At 39.3% G+C, this 22203-nt stretch overlaps 1 protein-coding gene across 2 annotated transcripts in view; it reads left to right on the top strand.

Moving 5' to 3' along the window:
- LOC141787137 (protein kinase C beta type) overlaps positions 1-22203 on the top strand; it is a 41086-nt gene that overhangs the window by 9823 nt on the left and 9060 nt on the right. For both annotated transcript variants that reach the window (XM_074665414.1, XM_074665413.1), the window contains exons 3-15: positions 7647-7729; positions 12431-12542; positions 17692-17820; positions 18239-18395; positions 19336-19470; positions 19637-19733; positions 19847-19990; positions 20094-20267; positions 20387-20478; positions 20787-20849; positions 20993-21131; positions 21213-21293; positions 21393-21500. In XM_074665414.1, coding sequence (XP_074521515.1) covers positions 7647-7729; positions 12431-12542; positions 17692-17820; positions 18239-18395; positions 19336-19470; positions 19637-19733; positions 19847-19990; positions 20094-20267; positions 20387-20478; positions 20787-20849; positions 20993-21131; positions 21213-21293; positions 21393-21500 — 1514 coding nt within the window. The remainder of the gene's footprint in view (positions 1-7646; positions 7730-12430; positions 12543-17691; positions 17821-18238; positions 18396-19335; positions 19471-19636; positions 19734-19846; positions 19991-20093; positions 20268-20386; positions 20479-20786; positions 20850-20992; positions 21132-21212; positions 21294-21392; positions 21501-22203) is intronic.

Raw genomic sequence — 22203 nt, forward strand, 5'->3', positions numbered from 1 at the left:
TCAAACTAGTGACCTTCTTGCTGTAAAGACAACAGTGCGAACTGCTGCTTCAAACTGCAGCCCATAGTATTTAATATGATATAAATGTTGTCATTGAAAAAATACAGCATTTCAAATCAGTCTCACTGAAAATTCTTCTCACTTCTTTATGACCATTTTCCGTAGTACTGAAAGATGCACTCCAGTCTGCAGAAAGAGTTCCTTTCATCTGTGATGGATGGACTTAACGGCCTGCAGACCCATGTGTTAACCACTGCCTGTTTTCTTGAGGAGGTGTGAGAAATGCTTTCCCCTGTGCTGTGATCCAGCATGATACTCCTGTGGCATACGTTTAACTGAGGGCTGCAAAGGAATTGAACACACCAAAAGTTGTGAATGATGTGACGGTGATTGGGCTTGTAGTAGGAACTGGTACAGTCATAAAATTAACCCTAATAAAAGTTTATGTTCAAAGTTAAAGCATCTAGGTTTAAGTACTCAAACTGCTTTTGGAAGATTTTGGAAGCACTAAAATTTTACTTTTTCAAGAAATGTGCCTTTTTACAGTTGTGCTGTAGTTTTGTTATTTCAATTTACAGACTAACAACATAAATATTGAGTGAAGATGAACACTTTGTCTTTTTAAAAAATTTTCTGATTCGTAAGTTATCTGGTATTGGTTGGAAGGGAGTTATTCATGGTGCTGATGCAAGTGTGCTGATCTAGGCAACTAGATCCATGCCTTTTATTTTATCGGTGCCCTTGGCTACTTGATTTGAAATGTTACCTCTGATGCACTTTCTTTGATTTTTGCAGCATTACCAGTCTACAGGGTATAAAAGTTTACACTTCAATAGCAATTTCTGTAAATTCCGAAGCTTTTTTTTTTTTCAAACTGCTTGTAAACATTTAAATATTTCACAGGAATGCATGCAGGCTATTATTCAGCACTGGTATTGGATTTGGATTAACATCGGACCTGATACCTAAAGCCCAGGTATCAGTAACGGGACCAGAAAAGTTGGATCAGTGCATCTCTAATTTTAGATAAATGCAAAACACTGATAATAACAGCACTGTTATGTTAATTATTTTTGTTGACGGTATGTCGTATATTGTGATGGATTTAGTCATCTAGATCAGGGGTGGCCAACGAGTCAGAGACCAAGAGCCACAAAAATTACTGTGGTACAACGAAGAACCACAAAAAATGTGGTCTTGCAAACGCACTTCCTCTCACACAGAAACGAAATGACATAGAATAAAAATCAATACATTTGCAATTTTCAAAGCAAGATTTATTGTGTTTGTGTGTTTAAAATTTTACTACTATCTATCTATCTATCTATCTATCTATCTATCTATCTATCTATCTATCTATCTATCTATCTATCTATCTATCTATCTATCTATCTATCTATCTATCTATCTATCTATCTATCTATCGAAGCACACAAGTGATTGAGAGGAGCACATGTAGAGAAAAGAAACAGAAACTTAAGTATCAACTTATCACCCAAGTATTGATCAATGCTGGTCCCAACATTTGCAACAATACATCAGTTTTATGAGTGGATTGAAGAGCCGCACTCCGAAAGGCAAAGAGCCACAGGTTGGTCACCCCTGATCTAGATCTTACAAAGGGTAACAAAGCTGTTAAAAAGATGTTCAAAAATGGATGTGTTGTTTATAAACATATAACACAGTACCAAAGTACAAAAACAGAACATTTATATTGTGGATTTGCTGTGGTTGTTCAGTTGGATTCAGTCTAGATGTACCTTTTTAATATAAAGGATGCGAAAAAGTGTTTAGTTTTTTGAGTGTAGCAAAAAATGTTAATCTCACTTTTTTTGATGGATGAACTGTCCTGTCTAAATTTTCAGCTCCCAACGATGCTGCTCAAAAATGAGAAATATAAAGCTTATGTTTTTAGCAAGCTTTGCAGATGCAACTTTTTTGTCTCGTAGATTGTTGCTGTACATTGTGAATAAAAACTCAGTAGTGATTTGGGTTCAGAGTACAAGCAGGGAAAGGGGATTGGACACTGAATGATTAATGTAATAGGTCACTTTACAGAATGAAGTGAACAACAATTAAAATAATCAGTTCTGTCAGCAACCTAATACATGACTGTACGGACTCAATATTTCAGCTTTGCAGAAATAAAGAGGCAGTCATTTCTACAGTGATTGACCTGTACCCATGATTCACCTGCTGATAACAGTCAGGATGAACTCAGCTGACCCATATTTTCTAGCTCCATCTACCTTCTGTTTACGACACATCAACATTTCACTCATGTGTCTGTTTCATGTTGACAGGTTGTCTCTACTGCCGCAACAAAGTCCCCAAAAAGAATCATTCATTGTTATAATTTTAAATCATCTTCACTGAGTCACTTTTTTTGGAAGCAGTTGGTGAACAATTAAAAACAGATCTGAAGCAACAGTTCATTGATCTTTCTGATGAAATGAACTAAAATTTCTTCAGTCTAAGTGTTTTATGTGAAAGTGTTTCTGATGGAGGTTTTGCAACCGTTTTCCCGACAGCTTGTTGATGCTTCTGTTCTTTTTGTTTTTATCTTCTGCCAAGAATGAAAACAATGAGACAGATTTGATTGTTTATTGTATTGCAGGGGCTCACGGTTATGTTTCAGCTACAACTATTTATCAAACACTTTATTAAACTGAATTGAAAAGCGACTTTTTTATTTTTAAGGTAATATGCCTGATTGACTTCTTTGCTTTGACTCTTTTGATTTCTTTGAGACTTGAAAAGAGAAGTCTTTTTTTGGGTGATTGTCACAGTATTGATTCAGCTGCAGTGGGAATTGTATCCTTAAAAATGCCAAAATCGAATCAGTGTATTAAATACAGTTATTTAAGTCAAAATTTCTTGCTTCTAGCTTTTTGAATTTCAACACATCTTTTGGTGTTTTGACTCTTCTTGGAAAGCAAACTGAGAATATCCTGCCTTTTTACAAACAAGATGTTTGAGGACACCATTTTAGGCTTCCAGATACATTGGTTGGCACGTCATACAATTCTCCATTTCTCAACCATACGACTGACCAACAAACAGATAAGTTAGAAAGAAATCTGATCAGTCCACATGAATGTAGCTGCCGGCTGCAGCCCTGAAGGCCTCAGTCCTCACAGATCTGTTCAGGAGTCTCATCTCTTTGGTTTCAGTTTCTCAAAGCATGTAGAGGCCTAATCAGTGGCAACGAGTGTTTCCTTCGACTGTGGGATTTTGGATTGGTGTTGATGAGCCAACATGGAGGAAGCCTCCTGATGTCCCCGTTGATGTAAAGCTGTCAGCCCGCTGTCATCCTGGCACTCCACCGCACAGGATCGTTTCTTGGATCGCCTCTGATTTGCTGCTATCGCTGTCAGTCCCACAAAATGGGGTTGTGTGTGTGTACGTGTGTGTGCCGACTCAACTGTAGGGCTCAGCCTGGTTGCTAGGCAACAGAGCAAAGACCTCCTCAGCAGGTCACTCTGCCTGCCTTTGAGTGGCATGTGTTTGCACACAGGTGTGTGACAGAGCACATTTTTTGAACAAAAAGCTGTGAAGGGGGATTTTTTTCTGTTGCTCCATTTTCTTTTTCTGTGTTTTCTGACACACTGAAAAAAAAAAAACACTCAAATGAATTCCCCGCCCCCTCACACTGCCTCAAACCCAGCTGTGCCCCCATCCCTTCCTGCCCACACTCACACACACACGCACAAACAGATACACACACCTACATACACACACGCACACTCTGTCTCTCCGACTTGATTTCTTCGCTCTCTTTTCCTTCTCTCTCTTCCTCTATGCGTTTCCTTTTTTCCCTCACAGTCTGTCTCTTCATTTGCATTGTGCTGATCTGCACTCAGGCACACTTTAGACATGCTACGCCCAGCCAAACACCAAGAAACCAGTCTTTTGTGTCAGTTCAAACTATACTTGAGCTTACTTTAAACTACACCCTATCTGAAGTGTGCTGTTGCTCAACAGCTTGAAACCTGCAGAAAGTGCAGCCAGTGTCCACAGGGGCTCATGAAAATGTAACGAGAATGTGAATAATTAAGATTAAACTAGAGTGTAAAGTCACCCAGTGTGTGTTTGTGTGCGTGTGTGTCCTTTGTTCTTGTTTTCAGTCACTGCTGTTGCAACATCAGTGTTTGCATAATCAGGTTCATCAGTATGGTAGAAATGTGAAGTCATACCAGCTAATTCTATTTTTGGGTCTCGCTCAAAGTCACAGGTGGAAGTCGGTTTGAATACCTGAATGCAGAGCTACACCTTTAAAACGATGTTAACCCGTGATGTGCACCTTCTGGGGAGATAGCTGTACTTTGCTTTTTATCTAAGTGGTGTTCTGCTGCTGGTTGTGTTCACATCTTGGTCTGTAGAGTGTCTGATGGAAATTAAAGGGGATGGACTGTACTTTGTCCCAAGGTTTCAAGGATGATTTGAAGTTTATTCTGTCTGACAGCCTGATCTCAGATCAGCTGGGCGTAAAAAAGATCTATAGGAGCTGAGCTCAAAAACAGGAAATTTCCTCACAACTTCAAAGTTAACACTCATAGGTACATGTTGAAATTCTGAAGGCTGCAACCTCAGGACCCTGTGGCAATCATCTGCCATATGTTTCTAGAGAACTTAGCTAGCTTCTTGCTAATTTTGGTCCAGTGCTGAAAACTGTCCCTGCAAGACTTCCTTTCCTGTATGGCTCTTATATAACCCTATGTGTAACATATACCCTGTCATTTCTTGCTTTGTCACATCTCTGAAGCAGCACCAGCCAACTGTTTCTGGTGGGTGTTTAACAGTTATAGTACATTGCACATGGTTTCACTCTGATCTACTTCAGCTGTGTGATACTGATCTGCTTGTAACTTACAGGGCTTAAGTTTTCTAAATTAGCATCATTGTAAAAATCACAGCAGTCACTGGTTCAACTCCAGTTTACAGCTCTTTGCTGCAAGTGCCCCCCACTCCCTGCTCCTCATGAAGCAACCTCAGGTCTAAAAAATGGCAGAATTGAAAAAAAACTACTGTTCTGTTCTCTGAGAGTCCACCCGAGGCTGACTGCAGAAACACTAAAAACCACAAACACACAAAGTCAGAAAAGATTATTTTTAAATAAAAAGCAAACAGTCTTGTTTTGGTTTAAGTATCTCATTTCTCTATTTGCACACACTGTACCTGGGACATTTTTGTAACCTGTCATGTTGCAACAAGTTTTGCCCATGTATGGGCATGGCCCATTTGACTGAAGGGAGGGCACTCTGTAGCCGTCTACAAAGAAGCTAAAGGCCCACCTCTTAACTTCATCCAAACTACATAGACACTAGGTTGATTTCAGGATATCCAATATGGCATCTGCTGACAGTGTCTTCAAATCTCTGTGCTAGAAACAATATCATGTGCACTACATCTGTGGTCCTAACGTGCAAAAATGCACCCCAAACCAGTGCATTATGATAGATGGATCATACAAAACCTTTGCCAGGTCTCTTCCTAAGAGGATATGGGCAGACTATTGAAGTGTTAAGCAAATATCAGTTAAATTTACATTTTGATCATGTGTGAATTAATATGAAAAAAAGTGAACCAATACTGAAGTGTGAATATTGTTTTAGTATGATATGAAGTTCCAGCTAAAAAATGCTAACTGTCTTGTTTTTATCCATCTCCATCTTATATGATAACCTTTGGGTGTGGACTGTTTGATGATCTTGATGCAGGATTTAAATTTGACATTAAACAGCATATGGCCATGATCATAACTGATAAAATCTGTTTTTGAGATCTCATCACGTGGACAGTTTCTTTGTGTCTCAAAATGTATATCAAAGCTTTATTTGCAAATAAAAACAGAGCCTCATTTACAAACAACACAGAAGAGAAGAGGAAAGTTGTACATGTGTGTGATTGATAGAAATCACATAAGTGATGACAGGGTGTTTAGTTTGGCCGTGAAATCTGGTGTTCCTACTCATTTCTGTAGTTTATCAGAGAAATACAAGAACTCCACTGTAGACCTAGGTCTCTTTTTTAGACAGTGAAAACCAAACCATCAGATGGTGTATCATGGTGTATTATGACAGACCATGCATAAAAATCCAGGACAGATCAGGCTCACATGGATCATTGTCTGTTCAAGATTGTTTTGTATGTATGTATATATATATATATATATATATATATATATATATATATATATATATATATATATATATATATATATATATATATATATATATATATATATATATATATATATATATATATATATATATATATATAGTTAACATGCAGTCTCTTAATGACAGAGTTCCTATTCACATGTTAGAATCATGTGAGAAATATAAATCTAAAGATTTTCATGAGACATTGCAGAGTAGTCGGTGAATCCATGTGATCGCTGCCATAAATATGGGGGGAGTGGGTGGTCCTTATTGAAGCTGAGGACAAATGAGTGTACATGCTGCCAGAGCATTGTGGACAAATGTAACCAAGACCACCTTCATAGGAGCATATCTCCAGTTACCATTTTGGTTATTAGCAGGCTAAGCTTCTCCACTCTTATTTTATCATGATAACGTGCTAACAGGGCTAGCAATCGATGTGATGCAAGACTGCCTATCTCCGCTGTTTTCTCCTTCTGCTTGGATTGATGTGTTTAAGCATCAAATTAGTTATTCTATGGCATGCAAGTTTAACACCAGGTATTTTGCACTGCACATTAACTTCTTCTTTTTCTTTTTTTTTTTTGTCAAAATAATTCCAGACATCACTGTTCTTGACTGACATGTCTCAGGTCTGGCAAACAGTTGTGCATTTATTATGCTTTTTCTTTCTGTGTAAAAACATGTTCCTTGAGAGTTGCTGTTGCTGCCGTTCAACAGTTGTTCTTGCTGAAATCTGGCTCATTGTGCTGAAACAGTGGCTGGAGAAATCATAAGTTTGTATCCTGTTAATAATTTTCCCACCCAGTATATGCAAAAAAAAGAAAGCTGGATCACACACGTAACGCTGTAAGTTACGTCACCCAAAGCAGCACCTCGACAGGTGCGCAAATAACAAAGTGTTATTCAAATAATGGTGTAATCGGCAAGTATTTGAGTGCACAATTACTCCTACCCATCTCTGGTTGAAATGTGTTTCTGTGGATTTTTTTAATCTATTTTCAGTGGATTTAAATGCTACTAAAAGTACCCCACAACTTTTGAGCAGAACTGCTATCATGGTAACTTTGTCATGGTTTTCTGTCCCCAGCATCCTCCCCAACCTACTTGAAGAATGTTTATTTCCGTCAGTCTGTACTCTGAATGATTTTGACTTCAAGCAGTGAAATATCCCGCTGTTATTTGGATCTGCCTCAGAAGTTAGGTGCAGCAGCTTTAATGTATTGGCCTTGACTTTGAGTTACCCCGCCATGCTGTGTTAAATATAAATTCTTCTAAACTGAAGCAGTAAAACTAAATATAGGTGTCGACTGCAAGGAAGGAGCAAAAGGGAACTGCTGAAATATTAGAGGTTTATTGTGCAATGTGTAATGCCACATAATTGACATATTGATTCATCTCTTTGTTGCTTTTGTGTCACCTTATTTGGCTTTGAAATGTAGCCTGACTTGACATTTGCTTTTCTTTTTTCTCTCTCTGCAGTGTGCTGTTTTGTGGTCCACAAGCGCTGTCATGAATTTGTCACCTTTTCTTGTCCGGGGGCCGACAAAGGACCTGCCTCTGATGTAAGTAGAGGAAATGTAAATTCAGATGCACTGACGGATGTATTTTTAGAAGGATGAACTCAATCTGTTTTATTTAGTTCTAAACACAGCATAGCAAACTGCTTTAACAGGAATCAAATTGTGTACTTTGATTTTATGGTTTCATCTCATCTGTTAACATGGCGGATGGGGAGCATATGACGAGTGCAGCCACTGCCCAGCAGGGGGAGCTATGATATTTTGGCTTCCTTTTCAAGGAGCCGTCATGTTGTCCATCTTTTTTACAGTCGTAAGAGCACATCATGATACTTGTTAACATATTTGTCACCATTAACTGACTCAGATTAAAATTGTGTCCTGGTTATGGGGCAGTCAGCTGAACATTAAGCTGTATTGTGTGTTAGTCTATAGAATGGGATTTAGCACTATAGGAAGATAACTGGAGAAGCTTTATTTAACTGAATTACAGTCCATGGTTTAAAGAGTAGCTCAGCTGGCTTAGCTCAGTTAATAGAGCAGATGTCCCTCATACAAGGACAGTCCTCACTGCAGCAGCCCCAGGGTTGACTCCAAGCCTTGGCCTTTTGCTGCATGTCTACCCCACACTCTATCCCCTGTGTTTAGTCTCTAGTCAGATATGGTATTGTTGTGGCTGCTTTCTTTTCATTGTCTTTGGACTGCTGGGTGCTTATTAAGGGACAAGGTTTTCAGTGAAATCAACCTTGGCCTAAATTTGACTGTGGTAGTTCTGCATCAAAATCCCCTGAATCCATATTTCCTCACAGCAGAGACTCGAGATGCTGGACTCAGGATAACATTAATACACTGAACTCTTTCTCACTCTGCATCTGTTTATTTGAACAGTTTTAGGTGGTAATCACAGCTGAGTTATCTTTGAGCTTGTACTGCCCGACACAGAAGAACACCCAAAGAAACTGAGTAAAAACGACAAACAGAAAGTGGCAAGAAAGAAACAAGAAGCAAGATGAACGCCTACACCACTGTTTTGTAGAAAGCTTACAGCTTACTTTTCTTTTTTCTTACTTTTCTAGACAGACATGTTTCATGTTTAAGTAATACTGACTCCTCAGGTTACTAACTCTCAAGATTGGCATGTGAGCAGGTGGCCATCTGAGCATGTGAAATATTCATGTTTTCACTTGACCGAGGCTTTAGTGACCTCTGACCTCTTATTTATTGGCAGCTTATGTTTTTCCCTTTGTTTCAGAGGAAGCTTGTTTTATGTCTCCTCTCATGCAGACCAGAGTCAGTTTTAACTTCAGTGTATTCTCAGTCCAATGTTTTAACTAAACAAAGTTCACACTTGTTGAGCATTCAAATAAATATTTACTCTGATAACTGTTATCAAATCTTTCATCTGCTCTTCACATTTATGACTGTGGACCACTATAGACAAGTATATCACTTAGTGGCACTATGTTTTTTTTTTGTTTGTTTGTTTTTTTATAAAACACGAGTGCTGATATTAAATAACTTTTCCAGCCACAGTGTCTCAATGAAACGGTTTTCAGAATATTCTTGAGAGTGCCCGATTGCCATGCTTTTGCAACCTTTCTTTACCTTTCACATGGTATAAAATATTTTTTAAGGGCCTTTTTAATAAAAATGTTTCAAATAGACTGGTTTGCTGTTTGTTACATGAAAAATAAAATTCTGACAAGTCAAAAAGTTTGGAGGCAAAAATGAATTTTGGAGAGAAAAAAATCCCTCAAAATTTAGCACAATTTGTGCTGAATATGGGATCACCTGTAAATGCCTGTAAGTCTCTCTCTACTAATGCACCATCACCCTTAAAGCGGCTGTGAGGAGTTCTCAGTGGTCTCGTTTCCCTTTTAGATATATTTCTGATTGTAATGTACAACTAAAGACGAGACTATCAGCGCCAGGATAGGTTATTTCTTAATGCTATTTTTTAGCTTCTGGACCGGGTCAGGCAGAACTGGATTGACTGGATTGATTGTCAAAGTCTCAATAACAACACCATAGTGGCTGACGGACTTTAGTACTGAGAAGAGAGATCTGCGCTCAAATTTTCATGAACGGTGAACTAAACGGTGAACTGAACCGCTCAGTTCATAACTCATAAACAGAAAGTGAGTGCAGTTCACTCCAAGGGCAGTGAATGGCTGCTTACAGTCTGAGAGGTGCCAAAAGTTGCAGAGAGATTAGATGGTGGCCGAGAGATGCCAGCACTGTGTTTTAGAGCAAAAGTCAGGTTTACTACAACTCTCTCCGTGCATTAAGCATGGCTAATCCTGCGGACAATTCACACAACACGGTTAGTATAAGCAGTGCATGATGTCACCATTGGCTTTGGTCCTGCTTTATTGCATATTGATTCAGTGCTAAAACACTAGTTTGACTAAATATCTGTCTGTCATGTCATAATAGCATACAGAGATTTGTTTATTTTTGTAATTGGCTTAAAGCGATAAGATAAAACTCGAACTGGTTTGTTTTTTGAATTGTGAACTTAGTTCAAAGTTTTTGAAAATGAACTTTGAACTTGAACTAGTTCATTTTAATTGGTGAGAATTAAACTTTGGGCTCCCTCACTTTTTGTGAGCTGGCACAACACTGGTGAAAATGTTAGCAGATGGAGCAGCACAAGCTCTTTCTGCTCTTTCCTGTTCATTAACATCCACATGCCTGTGTCTGTTACACATCACATCAACCTCAGGTCATAGAATCCCTTGAGCTTTTAGAAAAGATCATATCAACAATGCGTGGACTCACTTTAAAAAAAAAATACTGGATCATTCCCCCATTCTTTGCATCTCTGAACAAAGCCAAGCTGTTCACACATCTTATCAAATCAATCTGCCAAAAAAAGAAAAACAGTTTCAACAGCCTTATTGTGGATACTGATGCAAACATGTTAGCCTCATTGAACCCTTTTTTTGCATGTTGGAATAAAAGGCTTCTTTTTATGTCACTGATGACTACAAAGAAAAAAAACAGTTGTGATTGTAAAAGACATTGTTTGAAGTAGTGACTTTTGCAACATTTATTTTTAGAGGTGTGTCATCTGCAGAGTTTCAAATGGAGAGCTGAAGAGGACAAAATTCAGTATTTATATCCTTCAGAAGAATGGAAATGTTCAGTCAAATGATTGTTAAATTAGCATGCTAATGTTTCATGTTGACTGTTGATTGAGAGTTAAGTTTGATGTTGGTCTTTCTCTAAGACAGAGGATTAGACAACAAAGCATTTATTGTTTGCTAATATCAGGCCACAAAAAAATCAACAAAAGTGTGTGCTGTTGCTCTGAACACCAGTACTGCTGTGGTTACCTTTTGGCTGTGCCCAAACACAGTCATGTTACCACCCAGAACTACTCAGTTACTACTACTTGAGGAAACTGACTGATAATATTCCACTATTTTGGTAAAGCAGTCCTTTAAATGTTGACCCAATTTCACAGGGAGATACAGTTAAATAACCAAGAGAAATTAAACAAGTACTGGCTAAAAAAAAGAAAACAACAAAAACAGCTTTGGTGATGTAACACAAACAAAAAAGACAGAGGAGTTAGAGATTAATAAACATCTGCCACATGACGAAGCTGACTCACAAATTGTGAGTGTTTGTGTGTGAGTGTTTATGTGTAAGTATTTTTGTGTGTGTGTGTGTGTATCAGTGAGTGAGTGAATGAGAGACCCTGGCTCATTAACCTGAGGCAGCCAGGCAGCACATTCTCTCTTTACTGACATGACTTTATGATTTGAGGCTGACAGCTCAGCAGGAGGGAGGACAAGAGGTTACATCTGTGTGTGTGTGTGTGTGTGTGTGTGTGTGTGTGTGTGTGTGTGTGTGTGTGTGTGTGTGTGTGTGTGTGTGTGTGTGTGTGTGTGTGTGTGAGAGTGTGTGAGAGTGTGTGTCTGTCCAACAGCACTTACAGGAACTACATGGAAGTACACAAACACCAAAAGCCAGTGCTGACTTTGCTGATGTTATAAATGAACCTTTGACAGGAAACAATCGCTAACCATGTGTCTAATAAACATTTATTTCACACATGAGTGGCGAGCAGGGTTAGAACTTCATATGAAACACGTGCACAGCTTTTATACTAATCAAATCAAAAAGTCTGAATTTACTCCAGTAAACAAGAAAACAAATTTAATTTGTCTTTATTTTTACAAAGGCCTGACAGTAGCCTAACAAACCTGACAGTATGACAGGCGCACACCGACTGTAACCCCTTTGAAAGCTGTTCAATTTCTGCCAATCAGGAAATAAAGAAGAAAGCATTAATGCCAGGAAAAACTAGTCAAACTGTTGAGGTTCTGTGAGATCTGGAACCAGCAGTTTGAGGTTAGAAGAAACAAAACTACGGTCATGTACAAACTTTGCATGGCCAAACTAGCACAACGGATGTTCACAACAACTATGCACAGGGAGCAAGGCAGAAAGGGCAGCAACTATTCGATTAATCCTCAAATAATTCTCAGAGGTTATTGAATAATAAATGCTTAAAATGCCAATCGGTTGTCAGCAAACACATCTGCAGTTCCTGCTTGCAGCCAAAGGTGCTGCAAAAGGAACAGCTACATTACTTTCTGCACTTGGCCGACAGGTGAGAACATCAGAAATCGCAGTTTAACCTTTTTTTAAAGGACTCTGCAGCGCCACAGATGCTAGAACTGACCTGGAAACACTTTGATTAAAACATATTGATGTGTGTTTCTGTCTCTGCAGGATCCTCGGAGTAAACACAAGTTTAAAGTCCACACTTACTCCAGTCCAACGTTCTGTGACCACTGTGGATCTCTCCTCTATGGGCTGATACACCAGGGCATGAAATGTGACCGTAAGTACACAAATACTCTTGTCTGTGTGCAGGATTATTTATGTTCACATGGATCATGATTCTTAACAGCATCAGTCTTTGAGATGTGGATGTGTTACACTTGGCAAAAACAAACCCTTTCGTTTAAGGATGTTAATTTAAAGGATGAATGAGGCAGTAGTCCAAGAAGAAGCTCCTTGTGTACTTGAGTAAAAGGAAGAGCAGACTTAGAAAATATAGCGCTCACATACTGTTAAAGACTTATCGTATGCGTAAGCGTATGTAATCTACATTTTATTTGTATACATGGGTTGTTGACTACACTCCAGCTGACCCATAGTCTCTAAATTTAGATCACATTCATAATTTACAAAATCAAGTTGCTCATGAGTCATAATAACATCCAGTTAAATAGATACGATCATCTGAATGACAGCTGCACACATATCCTCAGCTGCTCATAACCATGATGGAGTGTTCTCTGCAGTCCTGCTGTCGTCTCGTGTTTATAGCTGACCATTTGCGTGTTGTTGGCAACAAACACACAAGCAGGAAGTGGGCTTTGGCTCTGCACCTCCAGCCATGAACAACATTATTTAACCGGTTAACAGTTCCTCTTTGTATCTGCTACCAGCACATACTCTTTGACTGGGCTTTGCAGCAGTTTTCACATTTAGTCATCTGAAGGAAACTTGGGGTGTTTGTGTGGCACTCTTGAAATGACTCAAGCAGCTCAACACAGATCACAAAGATCTTTTCATGTTGTGTATTAATCCATTCAAACCAAACATATAGGGACTGGAGGCTCTGTGTTTCTTGCAAATTTTATTCAAATTGGATTTTTAGACTGTGTACCAATTTCGGAAAGAGCAGATGTGATCCTGAGACAAACTTAAAAAAAGCTTGATCATAAGCCTTTATTTTAAACATTTAAAAACATGGGTTCAGGAGATTTAACTTTGATTGGTCCTTTGTTAAGTGTCAAGAAATCATGTGAGCACGTGCTCATTTAGAATAAGCTGAAGAGTACAATTGCTGTAGGACATTTCAGACAACAAAAAAACACATTACTCTTAATGTTGGGAAAAGGAAAGAATAAAAAAAACAGTCATATTCATTAATGAAGTAGTTTTAGATCAGGGTTTTGAAGTGACATTTGGTGGTGTTTGTTTTGCCCAGGTGCAGTGACATGTGCAGTCACTGTAACTCTTGTTGCGCTGCTCAGGAGATTCATTAGCGTTCCTGACATGATTTGGAGCCTGTTCTCTCCCTTCATATTTGCTGCCTTTTACTGTTAAAGGTCCCATATTATGCTCCAATTCTGCAGTTTAATATGCATCATTGATGTCTTTATGAAATGGTAGTAACGTGTTTTGGTCCAAAAAGCCAATAAATCAAGCACAGCTGCATTGTGTCCAGGCTCTCATAGCCCCTCTGTTCAGATCGCTCTGATTTAGTGGGCGTGACCTTCATATGTAAATGAGCCACCGCTGATACCGCCCTGCTCCTCCACGTCACTGAGAGCGGCGCCATGAGCTCCGAGTACATAATGTTTAGAAAACAGCGAAGCTCGTTTACCGTAACATTACAGTAGAGGTGTCCCAGTCCGATATTGATATCGGATATCGGTCCGATATCAGCAAAAAAACAAATATCGGTATCGTATCGGAATGCATCTCCAGTCTCCGATATAAGCACTCCATTCCAGACCCTGCTCCGACTGTTTTTATTTGATATATTCAGTTTTTTTTTTCTAGGTCTTCTAATTTATTCTTTATTTTATTCAATTACTAGTATATTCTTATGTTTAATGTTAAAATTTCTGTTACCCATTGGTTAATAATAAATGGGTCAGTTTTTCCTCATACCTACTGTTGCTGACTACTGTTCTTTGTTTGAATAATATCACTTAATCAAGCCTTTTCTAACATGAAAGACATACTACAAAATAAGTAATAAAAGTATGCAAGTTTAATGCTGATATTGTATCGGATTGATATCGGTATCGGCCAATACTCAATGCTGCAGTATCGGTATCGTATCGGAAGTGAAAATGTAATATCGGGACATCCCTACATTACAACAGACAACACACAGACTAACCACAGCTAAAGTTAGCATCCTGAAGCTAACACAGAGACGGGGGGGACACTGAGGAAAAGCTCTTACATCTGCTCCACAGCACACAGCATTTAAAATACTCACATTTCCAGGGTCTGAGGTTTGTTGGCGGATGGTTGGTAATGCGTCTGGATTCAGGACCAGTCTATTCATTAGCCCTCTGTTGTACTGTCCAAAGTTGGAAAAGCAGTCAGCCGTGGAGTGACTAGCACACACATGCACAGTTTTACTGAGTGTAGCTGGCACATTTCCTTGATAAATGAGCTCTAGCCACTTAGTCTTGTCTTCTTCCGAGATGGGAAGCTTGTGCATGGAACTATGTGGCTGTTTACAGCCAAAATCAAAGCAGTGATGGCTGCTGGAGCAGCAGTGGGGAGGGGAGTGGGTGGGGAGGGGGTGCGGGGGTATCTGCTCTGGTGGACAATTCAGGTCAGACTTGCTCCTGATTGGTCAAAAAAGTGAATCGCTGACATCGGCAAATCCCCAAAATTACAAACAGCTCGTTTTAGGTCAGGATTTTACATTCACAAGCAATACTAAGTGCAGGTTTTGTCATTAAATGACACATTTTGTGGGCTAGGAGGAAAGCCAAAGACCCACAAATTTCACTAAAACACTTAATAAAGTGATTTTTGCACAGTATGGGACCTATAAGTTGTCCTGTCAATTGATGGCTGAAACCCCAAGAAAAATGTCTTTTAATGGACTGTTGTGTTGTTCAGTGTCAGGTGTGTGCCGCACAAAGCTTAGGGTTGTGATGTTGCACTGTTTGCTAGTGGAATCTAGAGATTTGGGCAGAGACTTGTGTGAATATGATTCCACACACTTGTGTACTGCCATTTCATTTACACAGCTAAAGTCTGTCATGGTGTACTGCCGCTAACGTTCAGTATGCTTTAGCTTCACTGTGAGACAGTTCTCTTTGAACATCTCTGATTCAAGGTTAAGTTGATACAGTTTGAAGCTGAAAATTTCAGTAGAGAGAGAAGGATTCAGACGTCAGTTTGCATGGCTGAACAATACTGAGCATCTTCCTCTGTGAAGCATAGATATTAGGGAAACTCCAGGATTTTAAACACAGCCCTGTTTCACTTACTATGCAGTCTAAAAGATGGACGAATATTAAAAGTTAGGAATACCTTCTGTTATTTCCTCATCCAGCAGCTGCGAGAAAAGCTGCAGTGGCTATAACTTTGTCCTCAGTGGGAAATCTACCTGATCAAAATATACCACCTGAAAGTCCCCGTCTCTGAAGGTCAGATGGTTATTTTAGAGTCTTTGTGTTGGTAAATTTATCCCCTCTAGAGGGTCCGTTTTACAGGGCCAAACGAGTTGCACAACACTTTTGCTACTCTGACAAAACAAACTCATTTTTCCAGCTGGGACCAATTTTTCCATCAGTCGTCTTTCCTATAAAACCTCACCTGTTTCACATAACTTCAGAGACTTATCAAAGTTAATGCTTCTGCTTTTTGATTTGAAAATGGGTCTGTCTGCTAAAATCACCCTCACAGATTTACCCGACATTCTGGCTCTGCTTTGGCTGAAACAAGCACTGAGACACACTCTGAGATGGAGTAGCCTGCAAGGATTATGATGCAGTCTTCATGGCGTGTTTGGATCCGACAGCTAGCTTAATTCTAATATTTTTCTTCATTTTAACCATTTAGACTAAAATGTTTGAAATCATGATCCAGGTTTAGGAATATCAGAGTTTATCTTTTAGGGACTGTTGCACTCTGATCAGTGGATTTAAATCGAGACATACTTCAGTGGAGGCAGGAAGAGAGAACAAGCTTTGTGAAATTACATAAACCAGTGATGTGATGAGTGAACTGCCTGCTGGTGGGGGAAAAAAAAACCCCATAAAGATAGGTTAGTGTATAAAAAAAATTCACATGAGAAAATCTCCAGACAGCTAAAGATCACCATCTCATTCTCTCCCTGCAGTGAGGGGAGTGAGATGTGAACATCTGAGTAGTCTGACCTCTTGTGGACAAACTGAGAAATGACATCAAGAGTGATTTCATTTCACAGGAAAAGAGAAATCATAATGCCTGCCTTTTACTGAAAATGGCTCTAAAATGGTCCGGGTGAAGAGTTTATTCTTCTCAAACTGTGTGTTTATTTATTCACCAAGACAAGATGCACTTTTATTTGGAAAACCTTGGAGGAAAACTGAAAAAAGATAGATGGACAGCTCAAAATGAAACATTTGTAGCTCCAAAGAGCTAAAAGATAACAGTCTGTCTTCAGCCCAGCTTAGAAGAAGGGCTCATCGGCAGTCACTAGCTTGTTTTTAGGCATGGTACATGATTTTTCATCTGCTTTTAGTAGATTTTGGAGGTTTTTAATTCCAGTTGCAGATACTTCCTGAGGAGCCATTGAGAGTCATCTAAAGTCGGTTGTACTAAGTGACAACAGTGTGTTGTGTTGTTAGTTTTCTATTCAGTCCTATCAGTCTGAAACCTAAAGAGCTTTTATCTAGAGCCACAGATCAGAACTTAGGCTTTATCTTCATGGCTTTGCAGGGGGCTCTTTAAAGTCTGAAAATAAATCACACCTCAGGTATCCTCAGGAGTTAAAACCACGGCTGTGAAATTGACAGACCTTGATAGTTATCAATCAGCGATGGTCTGTTGATGAGCTGTTAATGGGTTGCATTATGGGTAGAGTAGGATGCAGTAACCTCATGTCTTGAAGTCGAATTACCTCTGAGTTTGCTGTTTAATTTTTGACTTCAGTGTGACTTAATGAACATGCAAAATTAAGTCACCGCAGAGGTTTTTCAATTTGTAATTAAAGCACTGAGAGTTCTGTGGTCATTCATTTAGAACAAGACAAAGAACTGAACTTAAAAACAGTCTGAAGATACTGCATCATCAGCACATAACCATAACACATGCAGCAGGTTAGGTTATAAGCAATCAAATGACATGTGAGGAGTTTAAAGATCAAAGATGACACATTCCCTATGGATTTAGGATTGTTAGGTTGTTGAATGAGAGTAGTTTTCCTGATGTGTGCATTTCTGTGTGTTTGTGTCCAGACTGTATGATGAACATCCACAAGAGGTGTGTGGCCAACGTCCCGAGCCTGTGTGGGACTGATCACACCGAGAGGAGAGGACGCATCCACATCTCTGCCCAGATCACCGGGGAGGCTCTCACTGTCACCAGTGAGTGTGCTCTCCTTTTGACTGTCTCTTTAATACACACACACACACACACACACACACACACACACACACACACACACACACACACACACAGCTTTTTCCTGGCCTAAGACTGTAACTGGAAAGTCCATTAGTCGATCAATGGTCCAACGATTGACCCACATCACCACTGGGACATACATCCACGTGTTGGCTCTCTCAGACTGCTGTGGATTGATTATAGGACACAAACTAAACTGTTGTTAAGTGTTGTCAGATGTGAGTTATTTAGGCCAGGACACAACCTGACTCACTCTAACTCTTAAAGGTCCTGCTGTTCTCTTGAAAGGACAAAATCCATTCTGACCACGTGTCTAAAAGTGTCTTATCTTGAGAAATTTACAGTCTTATTCACGTCTTCTCATCATGTCCTCAACAGTCAAAGAGGCTAAGAACCTGGTGCCCATGGACCCTAACGGCCTGTCAGACCCTTACGTCAAGCTCAAGCTTATCCCAGACCCCAAGAGTGAGAGCAAGCAGAAGACCAAGACTATCAAATGTTGCCTCAACCCCGTCTGGAATGAGACCTTCAGCTTGTAAGACATCATTCACTTAACACATGACAAATTTATAGAATGAGATGATTTTTTGTTTTGAGACACTACTGATGACCAATTATAACCTGATCCTGGCAGCCTACTGAAAAGATTAATTGACTTTTACCCCTTTTTTTGTTTCGTGCACAATGTGTAGTTGATGCCCATTTAAGGGGTAGAAATACTAAAATTTGGTGAACGAAGATACATACACATAAATGGTCTATACTGAGCTTACTTATCACTTTTGTTAATGCTCCAAGGACAAAGAACTGCTCTGACTCCTCAGTTGTCATCTATTTGTTGTTGTTTTCATCCCTCCACGGGGCCAATCATCATCCTCACAGCACAGATGTTGGTTAATGGCAACAAAAAAGTTTTGTCACTGACTGTGTGGTTGATTGGATAGTGAGTGTTTGTCAAGATCACATCATGCAGGACAAGTCAGGATACATATGCAGATACAGTTCAAAACATACTATAAATGGTGAAATTCATGGAAAAAAGGACAAAAATGAATCCTTTTTTGTGTATCGTACATTGACAACAAGACGCTTAAAAGAGCAGAGCAAGTCAACTCTTTGCTGTATTGCATCAGAAAAAGATAAGAGTTCAATCCTTGCGTATCTGAATACACCAAGAACAGAGTGCTTTGCAATATTTGACAAGTTACAGCAGGGAGGAAAACTTCCCTTTATCAGACAGAACCAGGCTCAATCTGCTGTTTTTGTTATGGATACTTTCATGAAGCTAGTGCCAGTGCTTACAGGCAAGCTCACCAAGACACTTTAATAAATTTACTGCATTTGAGTCTACTTTAAGTGCAATTTTAACGCAGTCATAGAAACTAAGTAATGTAGAATTGAAATTGTATTAAACACCTTATAATGCACTTCATGTAACCCCTTTTCCACTGTCCTCCTTTACTCTTAATATTCAGCAACCTAAAGGAAAGTGACAAGGACCGCCGTCTGTCTGTGGAAGTCTGGGACTGGGATCTGACCAGCAGGAATGATTTTATGGGCTCCCTGTCCTTTGGGGTCTCGGAGCTACAGAAACTAGGGGTGGACGGATGGTAAGATGAAAATCTTTTAGGTGGTAAGAGATAGTGTAAAATTTTTGTGACATTACTTAGGTTTAAACTGAGATAACAAAGCCCAGGGAAAAGGGGTGACTATATTCAAAGTGCAGTAGTATTTGTGGATTTAATCTGCTATTTTTCTGGTTTATTTACATTTTAGGTTTAAGCTGCTCTCCCAGGAGGAAGGGGAATACTTTAATGTTCCTGTCCAGCCAGAGGGAGAAGAAGGTAACGAGGAGCTGCGACAAAAATTTGAGGTAAGACACAAAGAAAAGTTATAAAAGGACAACTGATTCTTTCGTTTTTTATTAAATAAAGCTGATTTGATCACCCTCATTATCTTGCTTTTTCCAATAATTTCTCCCTTCAGAGGGCGAGGGTGGGTCCAGGGAAGCCCACAGACTCCTCCTCATCCTCCGCTGTGTGCAAGTTTGACAGCAATGGCAATCAGGACCGAGTCAAGCTGTCAGACTTCAACTTCATCATGGTTTTGGGCAAAGGCAGCTTTGGCAAGGTGATGCACATTTTCAGGTGTTTTTTTAAGATGATGGTCTGCAAATGGAAACTGGATCACACTTAAACTCACCTCTCCTTTTTTTTCTAATTCTGTCTCTCAGGTTATGCTGGCTGAGAGGAAGGGTACTGATGAGCTGTATGCTGTCAAAATCCTGAAGAAGGATGTGGTGATACAGGACGACGATGTGGAGTGTACCATGGTGGAGAAGAGAGTCCTCGCTCTGTCTGGGAAACCTCCTTTTCTCACTCAGCTGCATTCCTGTTTCCAAACCATGGTAGGGTAAAGAAGCATGCTGACACATCACATAAAAAACAAACCTGTTACTCTCATCATTTATCCTTAAACGTTTTCTAACACACAGTTAAAGCACAGTTCATTTCCATTGTTCTCCAGGACCGATTGTATTTTGTCATGGAGTACATAAACGGAGGAGACCTCATGTACCAGATACAACAAGTTGGCAAGTTCAAGGAGCCTCATGCTGTGTAAGTAAACACACACACACACACACACACACACACACACACACACACACACACACACACACACACACACACACACACACACACACACACACACACACACACACACACACTCAGAGAAGTTCATATTTAATGTAGTTTAAAAAATGTTAAAATGGTCTCATCTGCTGAACACCTCTACTCAGCTATTGCATGGATTTCCTTTTACACCTCTTAGTATAATTTTTTCTGACTGAACCATGATTTATAGAGCTTTTAGCTCTTTCCAAATCTGTAATACACAGATCAAGTTTTAAATGTTTTTATTTCAGGTTCTATGCTGCAGAGATTGCCATCGGACTCTTCTTCCTTCACTCCAAAGGCATTGTATACCGGTGAGTCAGTTTGTGAATCAGGTCCCATCGTTTATAGTCATTTAGCCCACAAGCATGAGTAATGCTTCTGTGTGTGCATGTGTGTGTGTGTGTGTGTTTGTGTGTCCCTCTATGTTTGTGTGTGTGTGCGTGTGTCTTGTTAGGGATCTGAAGCTTGATAACGTGATGCTGGACTCTGAAGGCCACATAAAGATTGCTGACTTTGGCATGTGCAAAGAGAACATGTTCGACGGGATCACAACAAAGACCTTCTGTGGAACACCGGACTACATTGCACCTGAGGTGTGTTGAAGGTTTAAAGGGAGTTGATTGGGCTTGTTTGTACACTTCAACTTCTGAATCTCAAAAACTCTTGTCTTGTAGATCATAGCGTATCAGCCGTATGGGAAGTCTGTGGACTGGTGGGCCTTTGGAGTTCTGCTGTATGAAATGCTCGCTGGACAGGTTTGTGTTCGGCACCTGAGGTTCATATTATTTTAAAGGTGAGATGATACAACGCTGACAAAAATTGGTTAATGATGCCGTATATTTGTACCCATTCAGCCACCTTTTGATGGCGAGGATGAAGATGAGCTGTTCCAGTCGATCATGGAGCATCATGTCTCTTACCCTAAATCCATGTCCAAAGAAGCTGTTGCCATCTGCAAGGGGGTGAGTACTTACACTCTGAAATCACAGAGACTCAGCCCTGATCTCTACTCAAAGCCTGTCTTCTCTGATCACTGGAGAGAGAGGCATAATGTGGGCTTCAAGCTGGTGTAACAAACCAAATTGGTCATTCTGAGCCATCGGATAGACCATCAAAAAACTCCATATACATCACACAATAACTTAACACCTGGGGAAAACCAGCACCCTGTCTGTGTTGATGGTGATGGATATTGTAATTGTGATAATATATTCTTTAGTTTTGAATATGCTATGGCTTGAATAACAATTTAGCACGGCACTTATGACAGATTAAAGAAAGTCAAAAAGTTTCCCCATTTCTCACATCTTAAAGGAACTTTTTTCCCACAAATCAGATCACAGTTTAATATCTGAAATTTTGTCTATTTTCCTAGTATTAAGAAAACTGTCGAATAGGATCAGGGTCACTGAAAAAAATCTGTAAGGCCAGTAAATATATATCTATATATCTATATATCTATATATCTATATCTATATCTATATATATATATATATATATATATATATATATATATATATATATATATATATATATATATATATATATATATATATATATATATATTCCTTTTTCAAATTTCTTAACTTTCTTATAATTAAGTCAGCTTGATGAGAAATAAGAAATAAAAATAGAATATTAACATTAAATTTACTCTTTTTTTAT

Source organism: Halichoeres trimaculatus, unplaced genomic scaffold (assembly GCF_033239565.1).
Source record: "Halichoeres trimaculatus isolate MK-OKI-2021-1 unplaced genomic scaffold, fHalTri1.1 fHalTri1_scaffold_2, whole genome shotgun sequence".
NCBI classification, from domain to species: Eukaryota; Metazoa; Chordata; class Actinopteri; order Labriformes; family Labridae; genus Halichoeres; species Halichoeres trimaculatus.